The sequence below is a fragment of the Colius striatus genome, chromosome 10 (assembly GCF_028858725.1).
Source record: "Colius striatus isolate bColStr4 chromosome 10, bColStr4.1.hap1, whole genome shotgun sequence".
NCBI lineage: Eukaryota > Metazoa > Chordata > Aves > Coliiformes > Coliidae > Colius > Colius striatus.
Window position 1 is genome coordinate 30,019,564 of NC_084768.1, and position 19,338 is coordinate 30,038,901.

Here is a 19,338-nt window from a genome sequence, read left to right on the forward strand (position 1 = left end):
GTGCAACGCTTGAGCTGCCACATTCTACTCTTGCACTGGGTGGCTTCAAGTGGCACAGCCTCATGCTGGGACTGCAGGCGCCTCTGACAAAGCTTTGCTACCATCTGCTGGAAGAGGACCTCTGTGTGGATGAGGTCGCAGGATGGAGCCTTTCCTCTTCCTCTCCACACAGACATGCCCGTGGAGATGGCTTTGGAATCGATTATTGAAATGAATGGTAAGGAGTGTCCCAGCCCAGGTGTCTGATCTCTGGCTCCTGACACCTGCTGCTGAGAGGGGCCTGAGGACGGCAGCTCAGCAGGGCTGGCGAAACTGTCCCCAGCTGCAAAACCAGCAGCACCTGGCACGAGGAGAAAGAGTCTAAATTGGGCTGAAATGACCTGACTTTTGTCAAAGATGGTTTGTCATTAGTTAGTTGGGGTTGTTTTTGCCCAGCCAATCAGCATGCCATCATAAGGCCACCCAGCAAATGAATATGCAGTAGTAAAGCCACAAAGCCAATCAACATCCAGCGATGTCGCCGACCAGCCAATCATCCCTGTGGCACTGGCGCTTCCCAGCCAATCAGCAGCGCAGCATTGCAATCCCCCAGCCAATCGGACGCACAGCATTGTAGCCTCTCAGCCAATCAGCTGTGCAGCATTGTAATCTCCCAGCCAATGGGGCACAGTATCCTCTCAGCCAATCAGCCATGGCACATTGTATCCTCTAAGCTAATCAGCCATGGGGTATTGTCACCTCCCAGCCAATCAGCTGTGGCGCATTGTAACCTCCCAGCCAATCAGCCGTGGTGCATTGTATCCTCTCAGCCAATCAGCTGTGGGGATTCATACCGTGCCAGCCAATCATCCGTCCCTGTGCTCTGCCCACCCAGAGGATCCCGTCCCGGCTTCGTGCCTGCAGGGCTCCGCAGCTCTCTTGTGCCCCTGCTTGTTTCACTCCATCACTAAGATTTTGTAGCTCCTGTTTGAGTGTGACTTTGCCCATTTCCCAACCCCTCTGCATTGCTTATTTAGCTCAGAGAATCTGTGTGTTCCCACCATTGCAGATCTCATCTCCTGAAAAACAAAGTGGATTTGTCTCAGCATGTCATTCCCCGTCAGTTTAACCTCTTCCTCCTCTCCTGGAAGTCAGTGCTCAGAGCCACTGACGTTGTAATAACCACTGGGGAAGAGTGTTGAAGGCTGTGACACTCTAAGGGCTTACAGTGTGCCCTGCACTCAGCTCCCTGCCCAGGAAAGGGGAGCGTGCGCTGGGTGACGGCGGGTGCAGGGCTGACCCCAGCCCTGCCCTGACTCCCACGTGCCACCCAGCTCGTGCCTCCGAAGCTGGAGCAGAGCTGCTGCTGCAGGCTGCCAGGAGCACTGCTTACACCTCGCTTCACCATCGTCTATTCATACTCTTGTATCCTGGGAAATGATTCCCTGCCTATTTTAGCATCTCTAATGAGAGGGTGGGAGCTTCAGCGGCTGATCAGCTGAGACGCTGCTTCCTGCTGAGCTCAGCCCCCTGCCCGGCCAGGAGGTACTTTGCTCTGTGCCACGGGGCTGAGTGACTCTCTGGAGCACTCTGTGCTTTTAGACTCCACGCTAGCGAGGTGACCATTTCTCCTGGAAGCCAAGGGGCTTTGCCCAGCAGCTCCTCTGTGCTTAATTGCTGGCCTGCACAGCAAATGTGTTTGCTGGAAGGGTGCAGAACTCTCCATGGCAAGGCAGAGGCTCAGCACTTTGCTAATCTTATGGGGGCTGGGGGAAGGCAGCCCTGGCAAGCCAGAGATGTAATGTGTGTATGGGAGAGAGGCAACAACAGCTCCCAACAGCAGTAATTCTCTGGTCTTGTACGAGGGGGAGTCTGGGTCTGCCCGATCCCAGCCTGACACCTGGTACCTGAGCACCTCACTCCATTTTCCCTTCTTCCTCGCTGCTGCCCCAGACCATCTACCCATTCCTCCTGCCCCTCTGCTCCTGTGTGACCCCTCCCCAGCTGCAAGAAGGAGTTACCCAACCTTTCCCCCTGCCCCACAGACCGCATCCCTGCAGCAGGACTTGCCTCTCACCTATCCCAGCCTCCTGCTGAGGCTCTCCAGGATCCCTGCCAGGCCCTAACTCCTGGTGCCCGTGGAGGAGGCTGCCCTAGGGATCACATAGCGTGGTACTGGGTGGATCAAAGATGGGCCAACGTTTTTGCCAGGGATTACTATCCCCCTTGGCAGTAGACAAAGGGTAGAGAGTCTGCAGCTCCCCTAAGCATCCGCTGCTTTAAACTTACACATCCCTGAGCAGATACAGGGACATACAGACAAGCAGAGCTGTTCTTGTATCAAAGTGAGGGTGAGAGCAGCCATCCCACACCCAGTCTTTGAGTTCAGCCCGTGCTGGGAGAGGGGAGATGGTACTTTCAGTCCTTGCATTTCCCTTTTGAGTACACAGACAATTGCAGTCACACCTGAAGAGGGTTCCTGGGATTGCGAGTCCTGGAAAAGTTTCATAAAATAACTGTCTGGCTAGCGAAAAGCAGCTTTATTAGAGTCCCTGCTGAAGGAGGAGCACAGCAATAACTCAGCACTAATGAGTCAGTGGAGAATCCATGGGGGACTCAAACAGCTCGATGGCAAAACTCTCCAGCTCAGACAGGCTTTGTCAGTCACCTTACTAGGCACTGGAGAATCTGAAAATGGTGCTCAGCTCCAGAGGCAACCAAACCAAGATATTCCTCCTCTTGCTTGCAAAGCCAAATATTGCATAAAGTGATGCTCCCTGTCTCTTCATGGACATCAGATCGACAGGGATGCTAAGGAATAACTATCCTGGGCAACAGATCTCTCTGCTCCTGAGTGCACTAAGGCAGGGGAGCTGCAGGCTGGGTTACCCCCCGTGGCCTTTCCCTCCTGCCTCTCCTCTGAATGGCACCAGCAATTTGGGAAATGCAGAAACAGCCATGCTTCTCAGGGGAGCCCAGGGCTGGGGGCTGCAGCAGGGACCTTGGCTGATGATAAGCTCAACTTTGGTTGCTTTTGGAGCAGCAAATCCTCTGGGTGACCAGAGCAGGAGCTCACCAGCTGCCTGCACCCTGCTATCTAGCTCCTTCCTCACAGTTAATTGGCCATAAAGCTTCTGCTGCTCTTGCATATCTTCATCTGCCATCAGAGGACTTTCTTGGTGTTCACTGTTGTCATCTCTGCAAGGCTCAGCCAGCATTACCCATGTTAGCAAGGGCACAACATCGACTGTGCAGAGTCAAAGCAATGCCAAAGAGGCACAGGAGCATCCAAGAGAGGGGAAAATTCCCAGGGAAAGACAATCTTTCTCCGTAGGATGGGTCTGGACATGGTGGGGAGAGAGGAGAGCAGCTATACAAAGTTGCAGGTGGGAGCAGCCAAGGAGATGGCACCTGAGATGTGGCACCTACCAGCACTTACTGTCTGCCACAAAACAAAGCACAGGTGCCAGTAAACCCGCAGAGGGCATCTCCACAGCAGCTTTCTCCTCTCTCCTCTTTTTAGGGCTCTTGAATTTAGTTTCCAGCAAAAGGAAAGCAGATTTCTTGCCCCATAGCACCTGCAACTTAAAGCTGAGCTCCTGTCTGAGCTGGCACCCAGAGAGCTTCCCATGACATTGCATTGCAGTGCTGCCTAACTGCAGTGTAAGAGCCATGGGGGATCCGGTCCCTTTGCTCAGTAAATTTCCTAGTCAGGGACTTGAAATACAATGCTTTCTGAGGCCTGTATGAAAAATCAGCACTCTGTGAATACCACTAGTGCTTGGGCCAGAAGGGCTGGAGTAGGTGGGTCACAGCGTGAGCAGACCCTGATCAAACAGCCTCAAAGCCAGGAAGGGAATCGAGGCTGCCGGTGTCAGAGGCTCAGCAAATGGCTGGGCTCAGGAAAGTGTGCCGTGAATTATTGATGTACCTGGTTCCAGGCTCTGAATGAGCAGCATCAGGGGCTGGGCGGGAGGCTGACATTTCGCATCCTTCCCTGGGGAGAAGAGGTCTGCCCGTGTTCTCTGGGAGGAGGAGAGCTCCCCCCTCGTGAAATTCAAGGCAGCAATGAGAGGCACGGGGAGAGGCAGCGAGGAATGGGGAGCAACAAATGTTCAGATGAAGAGGGAGAGGAAAAATAAATTTATTTGTCTTTGAAATAACATGCTAACCCCCCCAGAGACAGAGTGGCCAGCCACTGCACCGACCTTGCTTTGATTTGAGTCTGGATTATACATTTTATGCAGTGAAAAGTCAGCTTGTCGGGAATGAGTAACATCCCTGCTCGGGCTGAAGTCTGAAATCCTCTTTATTGGCATCCTCCGGGGACGACGTAAGTAAGGACAGGCAAGGTTGTCACTAGGGGAGGTCTGCAGAGACTGGTGACAGAGGGCCCAGGCAAGCTGGGGTGCTGTGTCCCAGCCTCTACCTCAGCAGAGCCAGTGGCTGCAGGGGGACACGAGTGCCAGCAGAAACTCCCAGGCAGTCGGGCTGTGGTAGTGCCGCAGCCCGCAGCCTCCGCCATCAGAGGAGCTTAAGATCCTGCTGGACTGGTCTCTGCTGGGAAGATGCGCTCTTCCTTGGGGCAGGAGGGTGCTTTGGGATGGCCTCTCCAGGTCCTTCTTTGCAGCCAGGGAGAGACAAAGGTGGACAAAGCCCTTCTTGTCCCCCCAGGTCCTGCTGCCACCATGGTGAACCAAGGTGAGGGGCAAAATGCTGCGCTCGCGCGTGCTCCCTGTCACAACAATTTCTTATGGAGAGCGAAATGCCCTTTGGGGTTAAAGAAATGGGGACATGATTCCTGGGGGGAATGTAAACAGTTCTGTGTGTAGCTGCTGCCTGTGGCCAGGCCCTGCTGCCAGTTAGCGCTGATTATCTCGAATGAGACCTGCAGCGGCAAAGAACACCTCAGCCTTCAAGGAAAACCTCTTCCTGACCTTCATTGATTAGCATGTGGCTTATTCTCTAAAATGGAGATCTCTCCTTGAGGCAGCTCAGCCTGCTCTCACGACATTCCTGAGATCCAGTTCTTTCCCTCTGAGTCCTGTGGAGGGGCTTGGAGGTACCTCATGGCATAGCAAAGGTGCATAATTATTTCCTGCTCCCTAATTGCATCGCCCTGTTATTCCAGGAAATCTACTCTTGCTCTGTCAGTAAGAGTAAATAGGAAATCTCTGCAACAAGGGAGTAACCGGTAATGGTCTAGATGTGACTGAACTGCAGATTGAAAGGAATTGGTCTTAGATTCAAAAAGCACTGAGAATAACAGGAAGAAAACTGAACTGCGAGGTCTGTGAGCTCTGCTCTTCCTCAGAGGTTTGTCACTTAAAATTAGACAAGACAAAAGAACAGGAATGTATTTCTGGGAAAAATCCTGAGGTGGTGTTGCTCTGGACACAGCAGCAAACTGGCTGGCCCTGAGCTGTGCTGGTCCCAGGGTGCTGCCACCATCCTCTGCTGAATCAGAGGCTGGCAAGGAGTCAGCTCCCTGGATTTTGGGGTGTTGACTCAGGTAATATTTTCTGAAGGACCTCACTTTAATGCAACCCCATCTAAGGGCACAGCACAGCTCCCCGAGACTCAGCACCGCCTGTATTTCTCCCGTCTCCTCTCCCAAAGGCCAAGTGTGCCACAGGACCCGGTATTCTCTCTGCGCCCAAGGGTGCTGCAGTGATGTGCGGGACGAGCATCTTACAAAGAAAAAGCAAACCCTAACGCCCGCCGAGGGGCCGCGCAGTGCTGCCTGCTCTGCTACCCGGCTTCAACCCGAAGGCGGTTTTCGCGTTGGGCTGGGTGCTGAGGCCGGGGACCGCAGCGCTCGCAGCAGCAGCGGTCCCCGGTTGGCGGCGGACACCACCGGGGCAGCAGTGCCACGTCCAGCCCCGCCGTGCGCTCGGCTGCTGTCGCCCCCCGCTCGCTGGCCACGGGGACACAGCGTCCCCCCGCTGTCCCTCCCACGAGCCCGGCGACACTGCCAGGAGGGCACTGGCGCGGTCCTCAGGGACGACCCCCTCCCCGCCCCGCGGAGCCGAGCCCCCGGCATCCCGGGCAGGTGCCGGGCGGAGCGCGGAGCGGGCGGGGGGCTGCGGAGCGTCCCGCCCCGGCGGGGGCCGGCTCCTGGCCGGCGGAACCACCCCCTCCAGTCTCCACCCCCAGCTCCCCCCCCGCCCCCCCCCCCCATCTCCTCCCCATCTCTCCTCCCCTCGCCCGGCTCAGTCGGTCGCAGCCATGGCGGAGGGAGGAGAGGGAGAGGAGCTGCTCCGCCCGCCGCTGCCCACCGGCGCCCCGGGCCCCAAGCGCTTGTGCTCCCGAGCCTGCCCGGCGGGGGGCACCGGGGCCGTTCACCCCCGTCCCGGGGCCGCCGGGGCCGGCGCTGGGCCGGGCGCGGGGGCCAGCGGAGCCCCTCCGGTTCTGGCCGGCTGCTGCCCCGCGGCGGCGGCGGGGACGGCGGGGGCGGCGGGGACGGCGGCGGGGGGGGGCGGCGGCGGGGCCGGGGTGCGGCGGCGGCGGCGGCGGGGCGGGCAGCCTGCTGCAGCCCGAGTCGCTGCTGGACGCGGCGGCCAAACGGGTGGCGGGGAGCTGGGCCTTCGAGCGGGTGGAGGGCCGCTTCCAGCGCATCCCCGAGCCCGTCCAGCGCCGCATCGTCTACTGGAGCTTCCCCCGCAGCGAGCGGCAGATCTGCATGTACTCCAGCTTCCAGCCCGGCCGCGCCGCCGCCGCATCCCCCGCCAGCGCCGCCGCGGGGGGACCGTCCGCCGCCGCCGCCCCCGCCCCGGTCGGCGAGGAGAGCCCCGGCGCCGCCGGACCGCCGCCGCCCGCCGCCCCCGCCGCCGCCCCCGCGCCGCAGGGCGAGGGGCTGCCCTTCCGCCGCGGCATCCGCCTGCTGGAGACCGGCGCGGTGGACAACGTGCTGCAAGTCGGTGAGTGCCGGGACGGGGCCCCCGAGGGCTGGTGTCCGTCCGTGTGTCGTCCCGCCGCCGCCGCCCCGCATCCCCTCCAAACACCTCAGCCTTTTGTCTGGCGCGGTTGTGGTTTGACAGGAAAATCCTGCCCCGGGGGCAGGGACCGCCTTGTGCCTCGCTGGGAGGATGCCAGCTTTGGGGTGCCTTTGGGGTTTGGAGGGGTGGGAAGGCTGGGGGTGACACACACCCACACATCTAGCCCCCGCCCCGTGATGAGACTGTGTGTGCCCGCTGTCACCGGCAGCGGCCCGCTGCCGTGGATGCCGTGCATCTAGCCCGAGTGGGAAAATAAAGCCAGCCCCCTCCGCCAAGTGCCCGTCGGGGATTTGTATGGAGGGCACGCAGCCTTCCCCCCCCTCCTTTTCCCCTCCGCCTCGCCGCCGGGGTCCCTCTCAGCCCCGCGTGCCCCCACCCCCCCGGGGGTCCCGGCTCTTCCACGGGGCGATGGGTTTCTAAACACAACGCGTTTCTCCAGCAGCTCCGAGCGCTTGTCTTTGTCTTCTCCATCAGGGGCTTTCCCCCCGCCTCGGAAAATCTCTAGGGGGGCGTCTGTCCCCCGCTTACCCCGTCGCAGGCACCCACACGGCCACCTTCAGTGGTGGGAAAGGCAGGGGCGGTGGGGGTGGCAGGTTGGGCTGACCGGCGGATACCCCCGGCGGGTGTCACCGTCGCGCGTCGGGGACGGGCGCTCGGCCTTCTCGTCAAGGGGCCGTGGGAATGGTGGTGGGAATAATGGCATCGTGTCTCTCTCTCCATGGGCAGGTGGCTTTTGTGTGCACTGGCAGAGGGGGATCCTCGGAGAGGAAATATTATTCCTCTTCCCCCTCCCGTCCTCCCAGTCCCTGTCCCTAGCCAAAATGCACCTTGTGTCTGTATATATTTAAAGAGAAACAAATTGTGATGTTTTACATAAAATAATCGCTCCCGGTTGTTACTGGAAGTGATTGAGATGCACGTCCCCATTAAAATGACATTAGGCTAGAATTTGTTTTGCAAATGCGAAATGTAAATTCATCTTGTGCCAGGGTATGGCGTGAATGAGTGAAGGGAGGGAGGTTTTTGTTGTAAGGAATGGTTAGCTCAGGCTGTGTTTATTTAAAGAGCCCTCCTTCCTTTTGCGGGGGGAGGGAGAAAAAAAACCCCAACCCTGCTTTACAAAAAGAAAAATAATGACATCAAAATCCCATTTGGTACAGTTTACATTCACAAGAGCATCACCAAAGCATTTTCCATTCGAGACGTGAAAATAGGAGACAGCAGAAGAATTCTTCCACCTCCGAGGATATGCAGTGAAAATTCCTGTAGCACAAAGGGTTTTTCTCCGAGGATATGATTATACCCTTTTCTTTTTGGGTGAATGAATGTTTTGTAAGGGCTGCATTCAGATGATTAATTGTTCTGTTTAAAATACTTTGAGCCTCAAAACCAAATGTTTTTTTTAAGGAGGAGAGGAGCAGCTCTTCGGGAACTTTAAAATTGGGAGGGAAAGGAAAATACCAGCGTAGCGTGGGCAGTGCTTTATTGACGTGCCCACCGAGGTGTGGATGCGCGGGGGGCAGCCAGCGTGGGAGTGGGGGACCCAGCTCACGGCTGCCTAAAACCAGGGCTGGTTCTGTACAAAGGGAATTTCTTGTTTTAATGAGCTTTAAAAAAAAAATGGTTTGTGTTTGCAACGTGGCTCCGCTGAGGCTTCAGGCAATGCTGTGAAGGGTCTGGGTGTGCGCGGGGGTCAGACGCGCGTGGGACGCGCGGAGCGGTCCCATCCCAAAGTGATGTCCAGCGCTGGCGTTCAGCATCACGCGGGCCCCGTCTCCCTGTGCTTCCCGGATGGGGAGGACAATCCCAGCTCTGCTGTATCCCCTGACAAGCCTAAACCCTCTCCCCAGCTTTGAAACCGGAGCTCGCGCCCATTGTCCTCTGAACCGTCAGCCTTTCAGATGCAGCGGCGTGTTCTGGAAGCGCCGGCCGCGGAGTCGGTGGGTGATTTATCTCTTGTTTTTGCAGCCCGAGAGGGGCAGGCGGGCTGCTCGCTGCGGGAGTTTGCCTTCGCAGCGGAGGGGGTCGGGTCTCAGCTGTAGCGCGGCTCCTCTTCAGACAGCAGCGGGTGGGTGATGTGGGGTTGGACCCCTCTGGTTTTTCTCCCCGGAGCAGCCTTGTTACAGCAGTCCCTCGCAGCCCCGAGCCAGAGGAGGAAGACTGACATCAAACAAAAGGCTGTGAAGGGCTGCGTGTTTATCCGGGGCGGGAGGCAGAGCCGAGATCTCCTCTGCCAACTTTCCACATCCATCCTGCGGATGCTTGCTGGAAGGTGAGGTGGAAGAGCTCCAGCCACTGGAGACACAGACACTTTGTGGCTGCGTTGTGTGTGTTTGCAATTAAGATAGGAACTCGGTTGCTGGCTTGTATGGGAACCATTATGTCTTGGAAAAAAACAAATCAAACCCCAAGCCTGGCTTACTTGATGTTCACCAGCGCTAAATCAAAACTACTGTTCCCTTCTAAGGATCTCTTTAATGGACACCGCCAGCTCCCGGCGTCACGACCTGAGGTTTGCACAGTTGAGATTTGCTGTTAATAAAGATCAGATGTTTGTACAGTCGTGTTTCTGACTCAGAGCCGTGAAAACATACGGATAGTGCGGATGTGAAATTCCTTCTCTCTGTGGTTGGAAAAATGTCTTTGAAAACTTGAAAGCCAAAATCCACGAGGAATAACCTTCTGGAGATGGAAGATGATGTGGAGAGGGGTGAGGGTTGTGCTCGTGGGGACAAACTGCTCGGGGCTCCGTCTCCCTCGTGCTCACGAAGCTGGCAGCTCTAAAAAAAAAACCCCATACATGCCACATTATCAACCAATAATTCCTTCATGCTTAGTAAAACTTAAACGAGGCTTAAACGCTGATCTCACTGGAGTCGTTAAATTGATTTTCATTTTTTTGTTTCCCCCCCTCTCCTGCTCAAAGAAAGATCTTGGATGTTGAACACAGGCATCTTTGTCTTCTTAAAAACTGCTTTATTATTATGTGTACAGATCCCGTCTTTGTGTGTGTGTGGTGTGTGTGTGGGGGGGTTTCTTTTAATTTTTAGACAAATGACAAAAGCATGCAGGAAAGGAATGCAGAAATGCCAGGCTTAATATAAAGCATGCAGAGTGCACTGCATGCCGGGAATCCTAAAGGATACAAAACCTTTAACGACGGTGGTTAATTTTTAACAAGTTCACTCGCATAAATATTTATGAACAAAAGTTTTTTACACCATTATCTCTTGGGGTTTGGGAGAGAGAAAAGAGCTTTGGTGGATTTTGACAGTTAGGCTGTGATCCAGCAGAACAGATTCATGTTTCTCGCCCGCGCTCCCCAGCACGGTATAATACGGTTTGCCCTTGAGTCCGTCGGCGGTTGCTGATGGGTGGGCGAGTGTCCGTGGCAATTTTAGGTGGGAATTGTGCTTTCTCGTTGCTTTTATGATTGCTCACAAGAGGAAACGTGGAGCTTTGTGCTGTTCTTTGCCTTGTAACTGGCCACTCAGGAGCCTCTGTAGTGTGTGCTCCTTCCCCACAGATAAGCCTTTGTGCCCCGATGGGGAGGTATGCGGTCCAGCCATAAGTACATAGGCAGAATTTACTTTTGCTGTTAGAGTAACAATGAAGCAGGGCTTGGAAATGCACTGCCTTTGTAAACACTTGGAGGGAGCCTGTTTTTTCCAATCCTGCAATTAATTCTGAATATTTTAGCTGATGCTTTGCAGGTCAGTGCTGGATCTCTTCCTGCGGTTCCTGGTCTGGTGATTAGAGCCGGACATCCAGGCGCAGGGGGAGGGGGTTCTGACCCAGCTTCAGGAGCCTTCTGCCTGGGCAGAGGTTAAGCTTGACCTGATACCTGTAAATAATACGTGGGAATGCACTTTAATTGGACGAGTTTTGATTTGGAAGCTTTTTGTTCCGCTGCGGTTTCCAGCTGCTCTCGGTGTGTATTCGTAATGATGCCTGTTGAAATGCAGCTTTGAGGTAAAAATACGGATGGGTTCCTGTGCTCTTAACGTGACTGAGGCTACTTTTAGCTTTTTTTTTCCTTTCCCAAAGCTACTTTTAGGTTTTTCAGCATTTTTTCCCCCCTAAAATGCTTGCTTTTAGGCAAGCGTTTGGTTTCCCTCCCTTGTGATGTGGTGCGGGGCAGAGTCTAAATTAGTATCCAGTTGGTTTTAAAAGTCCAGGTGGCGTGTTGCTTTATGGAGCTGTTTATTTTGGGGAAAACACTTTGATGGGGCTCTCCAGGGCCACTTGTGGTTGCTTTTGTTTTGTGTAAAGACGGATCTCCTGTAGGTTTAAGGCTGTGTCCAGTGGGAGCAGGTTTGAAAGGAACACCATAGGTTGTGAAACGTATTTTAGTGTCTATGCTGAACCCTGGTGTCATCTGTCAGAGTCCTACCAAGGAAGTGTCATTTTCTGTATCCTCTTAGTTTTTGGGCGTGGAGGTCGTTGCATAAGTTAATTTTCACTTTATTTTTCTTTGCCAGTAGATTACTTTTTCCTATAAAATGTATTAAAATACTTCAAACCACATGAAAGGGGCCAGCAGAGGTTCATTAGCCGTATCACTTGGAACATTTTAAATCTACATTAAGCTCTTTATGTTTCTAATTATTATTGTCTCCATATATATAATTAAAACAAAGGATTATCAGGCATTAAAACTTACAATCTGTTTATTGCTGCTCCTTCATAGGTGAGGTATTTCTTGAGGATGTTCTGGAATGGGAGATGATGGAAACCACCAGAGTTTCTTGCTGGTATGTCAGGGAGAGCTGGGAGGGCTCTGACAGCTGGAATTTTAATGATTTTGTCAAAGAAGCAGATTTATTTATTGACTTTCGAGTCTTTTGAAAAAGTCTAAACAGACATTCTGAAGCTGGGATGTCTTTTTAACTAGGTGGTTAATTATTCCAGGCAAAAGATGGTAGCTTAAAGAGACTTAGAGACCTGAAAAGTAAAGCACAGGAAATGAAATATTTTGTTTAATCATTAAGAATAAATACGTTTGAAGTGTCTTTTGGGGAGAAAGCGTGAGAAGTCCCGGTTTCTGGCTTGAGCAGGCAAAAGGAGTTTGTTCTCAGCCTACCTGTGCTTTATGAAGCTTAGCCCAGGTGAGAAGCTTTGTGCACGTTGTTCACTGCAGGTTTTGCTCACATGTAGAGGGAATATATTAGGAAATATTTAACTGTGCTAAAACTGCAGTAACATAAACCACATGTGCCCCTGTGCTTTGTTTCTGAAGCTTTGTGCGAGGGAATGTGCTTTGCTGTTATTTGATGCTGGCTTTGATGTTGGATGTTTTATGATTAGTCCCTCTAACCTCAGATAGGACTTTTAGAAGAATTCAATGAGCTTGTCTATCCCATAGCTCTGTACTGTCACATTCAGCTGTGAATCGTCTCTTGTGGTGTGTCAGCCTTTAATTTCCTTTGGAAATACACGCATTAACAAAAATAATCTCAGTAGTGTTAGGGTGGAAGAGAGAGTTTGTGGGTTTATGTGTTTCCTTGGTGTACATGTGAACCTGGCACTGGAGGGGGACCTGATCTCTGGGGCAGGTGGCAAGTCTTTGGTGTTTAAGAGTTATGTCTTGTTCCCCTTTCCCGGGGCAGGCTGCTCAGGTGAATGGCATGGCCAACCTTGTGCTTGTGCTTCATTCTCAGGAGCTCTTTTGCATTTGGGTTGTATGGGCAGCTCTGTGTCTAGTGGTGATGAAAGTTTTCCCCTACTGCCTTTGAGGCTGGAGTAGCTCCTGAGGGTCAGGAGCTGAGTGGGAATTGCAAGAAGAGCAGCAACTCTTCACTCTCTCAAGGCAGCCAAGCCAGGGATTTTCAGTGAGAGGCCAAGGCTTGGTGCTGCATGAAAATGTCTTGTACTTGAAGCAAGTGAACTTTACTATGGAGATGCAGGGGTGTTCTTGTTTCTCCTAGGGATGTGAGGCTTTGAGTTCTGTTCCCCTGGCTGCTCTCTGAGGAGCCATCCTCACATGAGGTCCCGTGGGAGGCAGTGAGGAAGGGGCCTCTGCTTGCTCCCCTGTCTCTTTGCAGTGCTCGTTTCTTCTGGTGGGGCAATGGATGAGGTTTGCTGGAGACCTGGGAAGGTGGGTGCAGGGGTCTTTGCTCAGTAGGAAGCAGGTAATGGCTGAACTTGTTTCTCCATCAGTTTCCCCATCTGTGGCTGGCGTTGGTGACTTTATTTTACCGGGAGCTGGAGGTGTGAAATAGCTGTCTTGAGGGTATTAACATGAATTTCTAGTGTGTCCTACCTAACATTTGATGCTGTCTTGAAGAGGTTATGTCATACTCCAGTCATACTCTTGGTCTTCTGGGGATGAGAGGAGGAAAGCAGTTCCTGTGAGTAACAGGTTCCTACCTCTGCTGAGTTTGGGCTTTTTTTTGGCATCAGCATCAACAGAAATTGTTCCATTGTCCAATGAGTAGAAAAACTCGGTGACACCACACCTTGGCTATGTTAAGGACTGCTGTAAAACAAGTGGACAGAGCCAGGATTTGGGATAGTGGTGGGGAGCTCCCCATGTCCTACTGAAGAGCTGCTGAGGCCCTGGAAATGCTCTCGTGCGTGCTCAGAAGAGGAGGACTGAACCCCGTGTCATTTTTCACCTGGTATTCCCAAGGGCAGGGTTTGATGTACGGGCTTGACCTCTGACTTCTCGTGCCTTTGCAACGGGAGTTGCACACGGAAGGTCGTAATAACATCTCACAGAGAGATCCAGGTCCTGAAAAATCACTTCTCTGGGACTGTGTGGGGGAAAGCATCTTCATGGTTTTACCACGAAATGTCCCATAAACAGAAATTCAATTTTTCAAAGGCTTTTCTGTATTTAGATGTTTCTTTTTAATCCCTGTGTTTAAATATGACTAGATTCCACTTGGTTGGTGCAGCGGGTGTGTGTTTTATTAAATGCTGAGCATTCACCTGTGTGTGATGCCACCACATTTCTCTCCAAATGGATTTTCTAGCCCTGCATTTTAAGAGCATTTATATTTTTTTTGTCTCAAGCTTACGGCTTAGGATTTTGTGCAGGATTGGGGTTAGTCCTTGTAAAATGCTGCATTTAAAGTAATGCACAAATTAATAAAACCCTGGGCTTTTACTTGTCCCATTCTAGGTACACACTGCCAGGGATTTTTCTCCTTTTTTTTGTTTTGGCCTCGTTTCTCACATCGTTGAAAACAAAGCCACAAATGTGCTTAGGAGGCAGATCCGCAGGGATGCCGGCTCAGAAGGGATGCGTGTGGATGTGTTGGTCCAGCTTGTCATCTGTAAATCTGCTGCTGTTGCCCCTGGGTTAAAATGGGAGATGAGGGGTCTGTGCCCCCCTTGTGATGCTCCCTGTAATGAGCTGCCTGCACCTATGCCACCCAACTCATTAGGCCGGGCGCTGCTAATCATCATTGAGGTTGGCTCAGCGGGGCACTGCGTGGTATCTGCCTGACTGCTGCCTTTGCACCTGGAGAGAGTGCCTGTGCCCTGCAGCTGCTGATGGGGAGGGATTCCCTGGGTGAATGTGGGTGGCTTGGTGGCCTGGGCCTTAGCAAGGCCAGGCCAGGCTGTGCCTCCCCTCTGGGTGCCGTTCCGTAGCACCGGCTTCCACCCTGGGTGCCGGTGGCTGCCCGGGACACCAGCGGTAGCCATCACCCGTTATTGGTGTTGGGCTGCCTCGACGAAGACGAGTGCCCTGTCAAAGGGATGGCAGAGCAACAAATGAGTTCCTGAGATAAATAAAATTTGCATTAATGAACCACAATGGCTTTGGATGCCAAATTAAAAGAATTGCGTCTGGAGGATGAAAAATAAATGTGTTTTCTGTCTCACTCGCTGGTTCTCGTCTCTTTTGATTCGCTTGATCCTCAGAAAGAAATTCCTAATTTTTTTAAAGCCAGTTGTGTTTATTTTGGTAACAGTTCACTGGCTGCTCTGTGTACAGAAGCTTTCTCTTGAAAGTACTGAAACTATATTAAAAGTGCTTTTGGCTGTCATCTTTTATTTTGCTTCTCCTCCGTTCTTTTCCCAAAGCTGGGTCGTTGCTGTATCAAATGCTCTGAAACTGTCTGGTAGCATTTTCCCTGCGGTGCTCTGTATAAACTGGAAATAAAAAGGGAATAAATTGCAGGATTTGGGTTTCTGCAGCTTTTCCCCCCCACCCCCATCTGTGTGTGTGTCCCATTGAAGTCTGAGCAGCTGTCTCCATCCGCCTGCTGATGGCACGCACAGATTTGTGGTTAAAAGGAGAAATAATACCCCAGTGTTCAGAGAGGGGCTGAGGTGGGTAAGTCCTGGGGAGCAGTGCTTTTTCCCCTCCTGCCCACCCCTGCCTGCTTGGCCCAGGTGCTAAGGGAGCTAGCTGGCAGCCCCGCTTCTCCTCCCTGCATCCTTCTCATGGCTTCGCATCTGTGCGAGAGGAGCATCCCGTGCGGATTGCAGTGAGCTGCCCTGCTGCAGCATCTCGACCCAGGCTGGGCTCCTCCATCCTGCACTGCTGACCTGCAGGGGCCCTGGGGTTTTTATTCTGTTCTAAGGATGTTGAAATATTTCGGTGTCTATGGCTGAACTTTGAAAAATACCCAGCAAGTGTCGAGCATCTGTCTGTGAAGGGGGAGGAAATCCCCCCCCCCCCCCGGTATTATTTTCTCCCGATTGTCCTCTCTTGGTGTGGCTTTAGCTATTATGGGTTTGTAAAATAGAACTATATATGACCTTTTATCTTACAAGAAATAGGTTAAGCCATTTTTAAAGAAAGTGGTGGAGTCAGCAGTGCTGCTGAAGGAGCTGCTTTCGCATGGTTGATAGGCTGTGAAGCCGCTCAATGGACTTTGGTTTCAGAGACAATATCTGTTTAAATTAATCTTTGTCAGATACATGCCACTGCAGACAATTCAAATTCCATTTGCTTTCTGATCTCATAACAAAAAAGCACCTAACACTGGTTCTTTTATCGTAAAATTAACTTTTGTCTGTGTGTCCTGGAAACAGGGGTGGCATAAAATCTAGTTAAAAGGCTCTGTTATAGCAGGATTCTGTTTCTTTGTATGAGGCGGACTTTTCTCTCCCCCCCCCTCCTTCTTTCCCCTGCGTGCATTTAAAAAGAAGACGAGTGTTTGAGATAGATTAGGGAGAATGCCAGCAGATGGACCGATTCTGTTGTTGCTGCTGGCAACCATCTAAGCAGCCATTTTGAACAATGCTGATACCGGGGTACTGATAACACAAAGATGAGGATGGGATAAATATCCAGCTAGTCCCTTTCTCCCCGCCTGCTCCTCCTCCCTCCCTTTCACGCCGCCGCTGCAGCCCTGTTATTAGGGAACCCGATTGTTTCCAGAGAAATGCTTCATCCTCTTAGCTTGGCTGGTGGATGTCTAGTGTTCCTTATCACCTTGGTTTTCCTCATGGTTAGTGGAGACACAGGCAGATTGGCCTCTCCCAGGAGTGCCTGCTGTGTAGGTCCTAAGTGGAGTGGGATGTTTGGGTGCTTTGCAGTCCTGATGCTCTTAAAGCATGAGGTGTTTTGTCCCTCCCATATAAATGGAGACAGTTTTCTTCCCCCCTTGTCCACGCTGTAAGTGCATAATGTGATGGCATCCGATGGATGGTTTCTAGAGTTTCAGGAGATGTACTATTACATAAATGAGTTTGAGATCCTCTTTATACCAGAGTGATCAGTATGGGGCTCAGATTGCAGACCAGGGGTGTCCCTTTTACCCATATACTGGTCTCCCTTTCTGCCACTTTTGTTGTCTGCTGACTCTTGGGTATCTGGGTCATGTTCACGTCCTGCTCTTGGAGCTTAAGATCTGTACTTAAAGTCTGTTTGGACTGCTGGATTTTTAGCCCTGAAATCAGATCTATCTGTTTTGTTTCTCATTGTTAAAGTCATTTCATTGCTCAAGAAAACCCAGGCACATCACACAGTGTCCATACTGCTGCCACTCATTCTTGGTGAGCTGCTTTGAGTCTGGGGTTTGCAACTGGTTTCCAAATGGCAGGTCCTCAAAATGTTCCTGGAGCTGCAGGGCCCTGTGTGGGGAGCTGAGGGTGAGCAGCAATAAGCTGGTGTGGCCTTGCTCTCTACCCTGCAGGAGTCTGCAGACCACTTTCACAGGTGAAACTTTCCCCTGTTTACATTGCAGCATCTCCGAGACCTGTGTGTGTGTGAGGTAATGTTCTTACTGCAGCTTTTTTATTTCCCAGCTAAAACTTCTCAGTAGTTTTTAACCTCAAAGAAGTTTCAAAGGAATCTGTATAGAATAGAATCACAGAATATAAATCTAATTATACACAGTAGCTGAATCTTTACTGTAAAGCAGCAGATGCAAGAATTAAAAAAAGGACTTGGCTAAGTTTTTGTGGTTTCCCTTTTTAATTTGTCCCCTGAATCTGTTACATTTTGCAGCAAATCTTGTATTTCTCCTTGTTGGGAAGTGTCTTCTCCCTCTTGACTCTCCCCTCTTCTAAGCCTGCCTTATTTGATCCATAAGCCATATTTTACATACTTGCTAAGAGAAAGGGCATCTGGCTTGAAAGTTGCAAAATTAGTCTGTAAACTCCACTTAGGAAATGTTGTTATGGTACGTTGGGAAGTTGCTGAGGTTGGTGGAGCTCTCTGAAGACTGGGAGTCTCAGCAGGTTGGTTGGCAGATGCTTTTAGTATCCTCAGAAGGCTCCAGCACCTGGTGCAGTCTGCAGACTGATGGCTCCTGCGGTGTTGCTTGACCTGTTGCACTAGGGCATCGCTTCTGGAGACTGGAGGATGAGTGAGGAAAGAGTGCCTGTTTTAGGCAGATACCTTCTTTGAAAGGTGGCAAGTGGGGTGATGAAGCGTGCTCTTCTGCACCTTGGGCTCACAATGAGGTTGGACTGTAAAAGCTCCTGCAGGTTTTGATGGAGAGGAGCTGTGAACAATGTGTGACCAAGTGTGATGGTGACTCCTGGTGTGTCGCTTCTGTTCACTTGCTTCCCACTGTGGAAAATATTACTCACCAACAACAGGCGCAAGGCAGGTGCTTGTAAGGATGACCACGAATGAGCAGTGGGGTTTGGACAGCTTCTAAGCTATGCCCTCCAAATTGGTGCAGAGTGGAGCTTATCCCTGTTGCTCTTTTCCAGAACTTCCTAGAAGGCATAGAAATGTGCATTACCTCCCCTTCAAACAAGTCTCTCCATCTCTTCCTTCTCTTGAGTTAGCTTCACGGACCCCCTCCCACTACATAAAATACAGGCTCTTTGGCTAACCTCTGCCTGGGTGTGCTTGCTAGCAGCCAGGTTTTTTGAGATCAAGGAGCACATTTGGATAGTGGTAAATGAGGTTGCTGGTTTCAGAACCAGGGCACAGCACGTGGCTGTTGAAACCTTCCCACAGCCCTCTGTGGTGCACACACCGTGGCTTCTGAAACCATCTCACGGAATGGATGGTGGAAAGCAGCACGCATCCTTGCTTTCTGCTGCTTTGTGGTCAGGGTGGATGAGGATTGGCAAGGTCAGGGTGTTCCCATGCAGGTGAGGTGTACTGGAAGCAAATATTTCCTTCTCAGTTTGGAAGTTACTGGTTATTTGGGAAAAGATGATTCCTGCTCGCCTCCTACCGCATTGCTGGGGGCATGTGGAAAGAGTGGGTATCTTCAGGTGCATCACTCTGTCCACTTTGAGTCACAGCCCTCATACAGCACAAACATCCCTTATCTTTCAAGTTCAGCAGTGATGTGGTTTGAAAGATTCTCATGTCATCTGCTTTGCTTAAGCTGGAGGTTATTTGCTGGTGGCTCACAGTGAACTGCTTTATCTGTGGAGCACCTGAGGGGCAGAAGGGGCACTGGAAGCATGTTACAGTTGGTGCTGTGCTTGCTAGGAAAGGGAGCAGAGGGAAATTTTGCTCCATTGCCTTTCTGTGTTGTGATAAAAATCCACTGGTACTTTGATCCTGGAAAATCATAAAAATTTAGGAAAACTGGACAGGATAAAGGTGAATGATTAGATGTTCCTAGCCGTGGCTCAGCTCCTCCACTTTCACAGTAGACAAGAAGGTGGGTGATGTAGGGGAATCACTTCATGAGAATTGTCCAGATTTGGAGCTTTCACTTGAAAGTACTAGTTTTTGAAGAAGAGGAAGAAGAGTGAGCTTCAGGGTACCAAGGGCTCTTCTCTCAAACACTGATACTTCATTCCTTTTTGCACTTGAGGAATGCTTGTAAAACAAGGCTTAGGCTAGAAGGACCAAACCAAACGAAATCAACGCAGGGAATCAGAGTTGTGTGATGTTGGAGACTGGCTCCTGGGCAAACAGAGAGTTCAGACATCGTGTGTTCCCTCTGCCAGCAGCCTTGTCAGCCCCTGCAGTGCCGGGTGT

General features: G+C 51.7%; 1 protein-coding gene across 1 annotated transcript in view; it reads left to right on the forward strand.

Moving 5' to 3' along the window:
* Positions 1–6,182: 6,182 nt before the first annotated feature.
* ZSWIM5 (zinc finger SWIM-type containing 5) overlaps positions 6,183–19,338 on the forward strand; it is a 99,419-nt gene continuing 86,263 nt past the window's right edge. The window contains 2 exon segments of the mRNA XM_062003838.1: positions 6,183–6,449; positions 6,451–6,899. Of these exon segments, the coding sequence (XP_061859822.1) occupies positions 6,208–6,449; positions 6,451–6,899 (691 nt within the window). The 5' untranslated portion in view covers positions 6,183–6,207.